Raw genomic sequence first — 8,792 nt, forward strand, 5'->3', positions numbered from 1 at the left:
GGCGGGGATTGTGTTGAGAAAGTGACGGTCTGCCTTGCGATCGCACAAGGAATGGCTACGTCGATGGTGATAATAAATCGGGGGATCGATTATGCAGCGGTTGTCCCGCAGTTGCATATGCAAGTGGAAAGCCAAAATAAAATGACTGCAGGAAGGAAGAAAAGAGTTTTTTTTTTTTTTTTTTTCCCTCCCGTTTCTCCTCCGTCCTCGTCTTCCTTCACGAGGACGAGCAAAAATTTTCATCCGCCTGCCGGTCTCGATGGAAACGTGGAGTGGATGGACGGCAAAGCTTGTTGTGATGAGCAAGCGTCCAGCTCTTCTCGCATCCCGGCCCCTGATTATTACTTATGATTAATGTTGGGAAATTGTGTTGTCGGATTGCAACGGACGCTACCAGCCCTACAATCGGCTTTTTCTTTGTCGCTCACGCACCGTGATTGACTTCTCAGAGCATGCTGTTTTTCATTGTGAGGAGCGCTGCGCCGTGTTCGGAAACACAGCAAACCCCTCGATGGACGAAACAACGGAATGGAGGGGTGGAATACAAAGAGATGGCGTCCTACGACTGCGGCTAAGAAGTGCACGCCGGGGAAACCATCATTCCGTGCACTACGATGTGCAGTGTCCCGATGCTATCCTTCGTAGATTGGTGCGAGGAACGTGTTGAGCCAATTAGTGACTGGGGATATGCGTATCATGTTCGGTTTAAGAAAAGTGACTGCTGCAGGGCGAATACAGAGTAATAATTAAATGTCAACTTGTAGTTCCGGAGTACATTCTGCTCCGCTGTTAAAGCGCTTTGCGCCGTCGAAGCGACGCTGCAAGCCACCGCGTCAACACTTCTCAACCTGGCACTATGAAACATTGTGCACACTAATGGATGCACTCCGTGTGTGTTGTATGTACGGGGTACATGTATGTACAAATGTCATCACAGGACACTGTGGTTCAGGCGGACGAGATCCAGGGTACAGACATTCGCAGATGTAGAGACAAGTTGCTGGCTCCCCTGCCACCGACATGGCAATCGAAGTGAACCCGGGAATTGTCTTCTGGAAGCTCTTTCATTTTTCCCCCTTTTTTTTTTTTTTTTTTTTTTTTTTTTTTTTTTTTTGGCGCTCGACCAAGCCTGTATGTAACTGACAAACCCGAAGATCCCAGGCGAAGGTGGATACCCAGAACTTAACCGTGTCCCATTCTCGATGTTCGAGTTCAACCTCAGGGAGACTTCTCCGTAAGCAAGTTAATTAACAGCTGCTAGCGTCTTGGGGCTCGGTGGGCTCTTCGCCAAACCTTGGAATATTATCCTTTTTGCTCAGGGACGAGTCTGGCCCTTTTTTCGCCGCTGCCCGGCCAATGGGAACCAACACTATTATGCGTCGTCGCCGTTTGGGCTTGAAATCCATCTTCCTGGGCGAGATGCCGAGAGTTGCATGATGGGGAATCCGCGTCCATGCTGAGACAGGCTGGGAACAAGATGACGATGCGACATCCATACCATCGTGTAACTCCCGTGCTGGCCAAAAGTATCATCATGTATCGATGCCGTGCATGCTACCGCCCGGAAACACAGACATGCATGTCGACGGGCTCCCGTCAGATCCCTTGGGAGGGGATAATCATATTATTATTATTATTTAATTATGTATCTCGCGGCGTAAGACGTGTTCGGATAGCGAATTATTGTTATTATTATTTACGGTTTTTCTCTCATTTTTCTTCTTTCCTTCTTCGCGGGATTTAACCTTCGGCTTGGACTCACTCCACAGAGCTGCTCCTAAACTCTGGGGCCCAGTCTGCAGAGGCGTGTGTTGTTGGCTAACCAAGGGCAGGCCCCGAGACGATTCCGATCTATGTCCTCCGTATATCCCTCTTTCTCTCCCTGTGATTGCACATCTACCTTGTATAACCTGACCTGTTCGATTTTCCTTTCTTCCTCTTCCTCTTCTGCTTTTTCTGCCCACCGCTGGGGTCCTTCATAACAATTAGACCTCCCCCGTCTGGCTGGTGGGGGAAGTGTGCTGCTGTTCACAACACTTCGATAGTTACCTTTTTGCCAACAAAGCAAAACCTGGGGAGATTCCACATCCAAGGCTCAATCCAGCATTTCCTCACTCTCACTCTCACTCTCTCTCCTTCTCGTCATCTCTCCCTTCCTTTCCCCTCAGTCACCCAATCATCGTCACTATCGACCCTGTAGGGTTGTTGAATGCATGCTATAGGCACATCACTTCAACCTCAGAAGCATGTCTGTCTGCACTGAACAAGACCTCCATTGTGCACTCAATTCCATCTCCTAACTTGACAGCTCTGTGCAAAGATGGATTTCATTGTAAGTCTCTTTTCTTGCTTTTTCTGTCTCGCTTTGACCTCTTCTGTTTATCGCCCCAGTGGCTACTTATGTTGTTTTTGTTTGGTGTGTCGCCGCATCAGACCGAAGAGCTTTGGTCTCATGAGGTCATCTGGATAGATAGCCTTGTCACGTTAATCCGGTCATGTTGGGGTCACTGCGGCCTAGCCGCCGGCCTTGTCTACATCTCTACCTTTTCTGCGTCGCGATGTTTGATCTTAGACCCTGGAATTCATTCTATCGAAAGCGTGTTCGGGTTTGGATGCACCGTGGGGGAAGGCGATATGATGAGCTGACCTTTTCCCCATCAACAGCTATCTCTCACGCACTTCTGCGAAGTCCATGGCCCGACGTCAATCCTCTGCTCGCAGGTCGCTCCGACCTCGTGTCCGCAGTGCGACCCTGACTCGCGCGATCTCTCTCCAAACGATACCCCTCTCTCTTCACACCCCGGGACCTCTCCTTCTTCCGACCCACGCGACCCAGAACGAGATGTGAAGCCGGGCAAGCAGCCGATAACTGCCTCATCTGTCGGTTGCGCAAGCTCCGGGAGCCTGGAACCTCTCGCCTCTCCAACATCTTCGGCGCCTGCCTCTACTGCCAGGATCGAAAATCATCCATGGTTTTTAAACGGACAGTATACCAAAGTTGACACTGAGAAGTTCAACTGTTTTGGAGGAGCCGAGGGCGATACTTGTGCCAGCTGCAGACTCTCTATCCCAGAAGACATCAGCAAGCAGCTTCCACCCGGGGCACCAGGCACTCTCAAGGAGAATGGCCGGGGCAGAAACGGAAGCCCGGTCCTCAGGTCCAGGGAGATCGTTCATACCTGCCATGGAAGTCAGTTTGGCTTTGACGACGCATCGCATGATTCCCACGTTCGCCATTCAAACTCGACCTCTGTTCGATCTTCGTATTCCTCCGAGTCCTCGTGCCATACTCACATCGTGACGTATCTATCGATGCGGGGCCCGCCAAATCCCACCGATTACTCGTTGTTACGGCGTGCCTCGATCCGTACTCTAAGCTGCGAATTTCTACCTCGTGGTTTGTCCTCCGGTCCACTTTCATTTGGCGACACTGATACGGGTTATACTATCGCCTACGTCTTTCGTCTCCCGGACCCCATGGCAAGAGGCAAGAGACGCAGTTACGCCTTGGTTGCCTTGGCAGGACGAGATGCGGGAAGGGCTTTTCGGGCGAGTCCAGTAATCTGGCGTGTATTCAGTCACATTGCGAATAACCTCGTTAGCTCGGCAGAGAAATCACAAGAGCAGGAGAAGCGGCGCGACGTAGGCACACCTAGCGGAGCAGGTAACACAGCTCCACGAAATTACACTCCTATTTCCTCTTTCCTCACAGGCCGCACCGTCGATCCCGATGGACAGCCTCGGCGTGCTGGACAGATCCGCGCTCGAAATCTTGCTGAAATTGTTGGGAATGAATATATTTTCGCCGAGCTTCATGCCCAATTCGTTGCCTTGCTGCAGCAGCTCGGAGCCATGTTCGGAGGAAGTCGAATTCCCGAGAATCGGTTGAATCCGGAATCTGAGAGCGAAGAAACCGAGGAATACTTCCCGCGCCGTGCTGCACCAAGTATCAAGGTGCCAATACGCCCGAAAGGTGCACGAGGCACAAGCAACTCAGGCATGCGATGCGATTCACCCAATTCTCCGGGCCAACACTCTCCGGTGCCCAAGCCTATTCCTATTTCTCATCGACGACATTACGCCGCATAACTTTTGATGACTTTTCATAATTTACTTTTGTACCATACTCAATGATACCCCCGTCTGTACTACCTCTTTTTCATTTTCAACGAACCTTTTTCGATTACGTCGGTTTACTTACTGCTTCCGATTCGAACGACTGGATCACGGGCCTTTGTTTTACTACTCTATTCCCTTTTACGAACTCCTACCTCTTGATCGATCCAACCCCCTTTCACATGCCTTCCAGCGCCAATGGCTGTGAAAGCAATATCCTTTGCTAGGATTTCAAGCCCCGTCTCATAATCTGGTCGAGCCACGATCTTCGACGTTACTCAATATGGCACGCTTGCATAACGACTAACGGCCTTCCACACCACTCGTCTCTTCGCCCTGCCCTACCACCCTAGGCTCAGAATTAACGTCATTCACCCTTCACTTCACTATCCGCCCTTCTATTATCAACATATCAAGCATAGTCAGAACAGGGCGTTTGGGGAAGTGATAATTCATTATAGAGTTTACTTTTTACTGTTTTCATTTTCTTAATGCTGGTGGCGAATCGATGATGAGATGCAGAAAGGGATTATGCCATTTTACCGACGATGATATTCCCGGGTCCCCTCGTGCCCGGCATTGGGTCAAAGAATTTGCCTGCTCGTTGCTGTTATTCGACTTAGCGCAATAGCCCGTTGCTCTCTGGGGATATTTTTTTTTTTTATGCTGCCTCTCAACCAACAATGTTCCTCCTTTTATTATTCCTGGACTTGCAACGATATTTCTCTGGCATATCCCTCTGTCTTCCCTTACTGGTCTTGTTATGCTGTGCATTGCTGGTTTTTCTTTATTTTTTTCACTTTTTCTTGATTTGGGTGGGCATTGCTGCTTTTTGATTTTCATCGTCTTGCTCATCATACATGCGGGATGGGAAACAAAAAAGTACGGTGAAATGACAACACGGCGCTTTTTAGATAGGCTCGGGCAACTGGTTCCTCTTTAATTTTCTGCTGTAGCTCTTATGCCTTCAATTGCAATCGAAATTCCAATATCACGTGCCTCTCCTGCAAACGTCCAACGATATTTTTGAGTTAATTAGTAATCGTGACGGCTTATTAATCCGGGTAAACCTTCAGTGGTCGGCTAAAGTTTCTCCTCGTAAACCGCTCAGAAAGCACAAACTCAACGTCAAATATCTCGGTTCACCACGACGATAGCAAGCAGCGGTCAAGGCGGAGGAATTCACGAAGGTGTCCACGACCTCTTCGTAAACTCGAATAGATATTTTCACTGTTTTCCAGACTTGTTTTAAGTCAGCGGGACACTTGCAGGAAACTACCACATACTTGCCTCGCCCATCGCGACTTAAAGGGGAGACCTAAATCTCACGGATTGGGAAATCGTTGGAGAAAGCGCCGCTCTCGAAAACGCCACCAAAAACGCAAGAAACCAAAAGGACCGGGTTGAGAATTAGGGATACCTTTCTTTTTCTTTTTCTTTTTCTTTTTTTTTCCATTTTCAATTCCCCATGGCAGCATTCGACAAATGCAAGACGCGCCCCGCGCACATCGACGCCATCCTGAATGGATTGGATAGATACAACCCAGAGACAACAGCTGTGTTTCAAGACTATGTTGTGCAGCAGTGTGAAGATCGAACATTTGACTGCTACGCGAATCTGGCATTGTTGAAACTGTGAGTTCTTTTTCTCCTGATTCCCCGGTTTGGTCGTCCTTTGTCATGATGAGTACCTTTATACTTTTTTTTTTCACGTTTCCTATTAGCTTACGTCTCTACATGAGACAATGGGGAGACTTATTGGATTCCTCTGATATCGTGATCATTTTCTCTGGATTGTTATCACTCCTGCTTGATGTTCCATGACAGACTGCTAAGTCCCACATTTAATAGCTACCAATTCAATCCGCCCCTCCTCAACGCCGAAACAGTCACCAATATCCTCGCCAAAGCCCTCACCGTCTTCCCCTCTCCTGCTTTCTCCCTTTCCCTTGCCCTCCTCCCCGCCTATACCCAACCCTACGCTACCTCCCCCACACAAGCCACCACCGCCAACCTTCCAATGCAAACCGCCGACTTCGTCGAGGCTGTGCAAAAACTCACCCACCTCTCAACGCTCCTCGAATCTGCGCAATACACCGCCTTTTGGTCCACCCTCAACTCCGACGACCTCTACGCTGATCTCACTGCCGACGTTGCCGGTTTCGAGGAATTGATCCGCATCCGGATCGCAGTGGAGGTTGGCAAGGCGTTCCGCGAGATTGGCGCGGATGTATTGATGGGATGGTTGGATATGCGCGGCATGGAAACGCTGGAGAAATTTGTGGTTGACGTTTGTGCGTGGGAGGTTGACAAGAGTAAGGCGGAGGGTGAGAATGGGGTTATTGTTAGAGTTCCCCGGAATAAGGAGAATGAGGCCCGGGGAGAGGTAAAGGGGGAGAAGGTCGGTATCGAGATGTTTGGAAGAGTGGTGAGAAGGGGATTTGAGCAGCCGGCTTGATTTTAGGGGTGATCTCTTGCCTTTTTTTTTTTTTTTTTTTTTGGTTTTCTTCCCGGCTGGTTCATTGTTAAAGCCTAAGGTTTTCTCAATTGGGTTTTTCATGCTTGCCTTGATGAAATGAGAGGGCGGTAGACAAAAGCTGGTTATGTTTCCTAATGATTTGCTTCGTTACAGGAGGGTTCATTTCTTCGGTTGTGTGCCCTGGTCTGGGTTGTATCAGATGCAGCACATATAAATGAAGTGCATCTGGTATCAAAATTCAGAGCCAAAAAAATTCTATTTGATTTTGTCATTCCAATCCCCTCAAACTCCACCTTAATAGCCCGGAGTCCTTTCCAGCTGAACCAAGGAAAAACAATTTTCATATACTGATTTTGTGATGACCCTCTACAAGGTCCTCCGATACTCAAGAACAGACCCTAACCTTACTTTCCAGCAACCCTCTCCTCCCACTGCACGCCCACCCACTCTTCTCTCCAACCTACCTCACCCTCCCTGTCCAGCCCACAGTTCCCACTGCAGACGCCAACAATAATCGTCCCCCACTCCATTCCTCCTTCATCCTTCCCAATGCCAATTCCCTCTCTCCCTGCTTCCAGCACAGTTATGGCATGTGGAACGAGTTGCAACTCAAATACCCGTTCGCGCCCGCACAGGCTGCATCGGGGTAGTTTTGACGATACTCCAGAATTCGAACTAGCAACCTTGACATGCGAACCAGATGACGATAGCGATGGAGAAAGCAGCTTCCCCACCGGGTCGGTGGTAGAATAGAGTAGTGGTGTTCCGCGAAATTCATATCTAAGCACCTGCTCTGGATTATGGTTTAGTCGCGTTGAGAACTTGAGGAAGGATTTGTCTAGCGACGACTCGAAGGTATCTTTTCCTTCTGCGCCTGCGACCGCTGAGGATCCCTCGTCGTCGAAACTCGATATTTGTACGTTTGCAGGGACACTGGGAGTGGACGGGCGAGATAGGGTTTCGTATTCCGCGTCGAGGAAGTGTTGCGGGTATGGAGTGGGAAACGAGGTTTGTGAGGGCCATGGTTCTGCAGGGCCGACGAGTTGCGAGGCTTGGGTGGAAGATGTCGTCGTCGTAGGAGCAGCAGCAGCAGCAGGAGAGGAAAGGCGAACTTTGTCGGCGAAGGATTCGGTGAGGTTTTGTTCTTCCTTTGGCGTTGTTTCTTCAACTGGCTTTTGCGGAGGAATCGCCGCAAGTGTGGATGGCGACGAGAGCTGAGCAAAGGGGTTTATTGGCGCTGAGGAAGTGCTCGATGTTGAAAAAGGATTCGAGTTTGCGGATGTGTTAGGAGAACTGGGCGCAACACCGAACAGGGCCGCTCCAATATTCTGCTGTGGCTTTGGAGGTTCTGTTTGTGTCCTTTTCTCCTTTGGCTTTTGTTCTTCTCTCTTGTCTTTCTTAGTGTTGGTCGTGATTTTGTGCTTTTTCACTCCACGCAAGGCTCGTATGCTCCCTTGCCTCCTGTTACAAGTTCGTCTCGTACATCCAAATATGTATAACCATCTCTCGTCATTTGGAAAGTGCTCCGGTAGATCAGCATTTAGTTGAAGAAGCAGTGGCATTGGATCTTTGCAGGATTTGCATTTCGCAAAATTGCCCGGGGGCGGGGTAGAGGGGTCAAGCCATGTCTATAGAGGCCAAGTCAGTTACGGTACAAGTAATTCTTGAAGTACAGAACTATATAGATGATCCAAGAAACATCACAGAATATAACCCAAATAGCAGTAACTCTATAGACAAGCCATAAAGGGTGCAACCCTACCGGCCATCCACCAATATGGCTGACTGTGTCGTCCGATTCTTCATCTGCGGCATAACCAAGCAGAACAGAGGTCTCAGTGTAATCTCCCTGGGCATCATCATCACTCAGCCCAGAAGAATCACTATCGTACGGATCCATCTTTGCTCCAGATGCATTGGCTATTACTCTGGTGTGATGTTGAGCGAGTTTTGGTTCCCAAAATAATTTTGGGTCAAGATCACGTGAGTTGATCTGATTAGATTGAGTAACTAGGGAGTCCACAACTAACTACAACACTCCGTTAGTTCGCCACGCTATCAAGGTTTGTTACAAATGTTATAGCACCACCCCCAAATAACATGTCCTGAAATGAACACCATTGCTTGATATTCAATATTGATGATGTATCAATGTCTTCATATGACTATTCTCCTTGCTTGATTCCATCTGTTGCGC

General features: G+C 48.9%; 3 protein-coding genes across 3 annotated transcripts; 2 read left to right on the forward strand and 1 right to left on the reverse strand.

Moving 5' to 3' along the window:
* Nucleotides 1–1,996: 1,996 nt before the first annotated feature.
* Nucleotides 1,997–5,115, forward strand: D8B26_001343 (uncharacterized protein). The gene is made up of 2 exons (XM_003065358.2): nucleotides 1,997–2,332; nucleotides 2,665–5,115. Exons 1-2 carry the CDS (start codon nucleotides 2,321–2,323, stop codon nucleotides 4,087–4,089), a joined length of 1,437 nt encoding a protein of 478 aa, XP_003065404.1. The 5' UTR covers nucleotides 1,997–2,320; the 3' UTR covers nucleotides 4,090–5,115.
* A 221-nt stretch (nucleotides 5,116–5,336) lies between these two features.
* On the forward strand, nucleotides 5,337–6,574 carry D8B26_001344 (uncharacterized protein; the record flags this gene model as incomplete). The annotated part of the gene is made up of 2 exons (XM_066123512.1): nucleotides 5,337–5,751; nucleotides 5,968–6,574. The coding sequence occupies exons 1-2, from the start codon at nucleotides 5,585–5,587 to the stop codon at nucleotides 6,572–6,574; spliced, it is 774 nt and encodes a 257-aa protein (XP_065979586.1). The 5' UTR covers nucleotides 5,337–5,584.
* Nucleotides 5,968–8,504, reverse strand: D8B26_001345 (uncharacterized protein). Its single transcript, XM_003065360.2, has 2 exons — nucleotides 8,358–8,504; nucleotides 5,968–8,223 (listed from the first exon to the last, which is right to left on the reverse strand). Exons 1-2 carry the CDS (start codon nucleotides 8,493–8,495, stop codon nucleotides 7,000–7,002), a joined length of 1,362 nt encoding a protein of 453 aa, XP_003065406.1. The 5' UTR covers nucleotides 8,496–8,504; the 3' UTR covers nucleotides 5,968–6,999.
* Between the last annotated feature and the right edge of the window lie 288 nt (nucleotides 8,505–8,792).

Source organism: Coccidioides posadasii, chromosome 1, assembly GCF_018416015.2.
Source record: "Coccidioides posadasii str. Silveira chromosome 1, complete sequence".
NCBI classification, from domain to species: Eukaryota; Fungi; Ascomycota; class Eurotiomycetes; order Onygenales; family Onygenaceae; genus Coccidioides; species Coccidioides posadasii.

Coding starts and splice junctions, on each gene's coding strand:
- D8B26_001345 (XM_003065360.2), bottom strand. CDS start 8,495: ATGGATCCGTACGATAGTGATTCTTCTGGGCTGAGTGATGATGATGCC. Junction 8,224..8,357: donor GCCATATTGGTGGATGGCCG/GTAGGGTTGCAC, acceptor TGGCCTCTATAG/ACATGGCTTGACCCCTCTAC.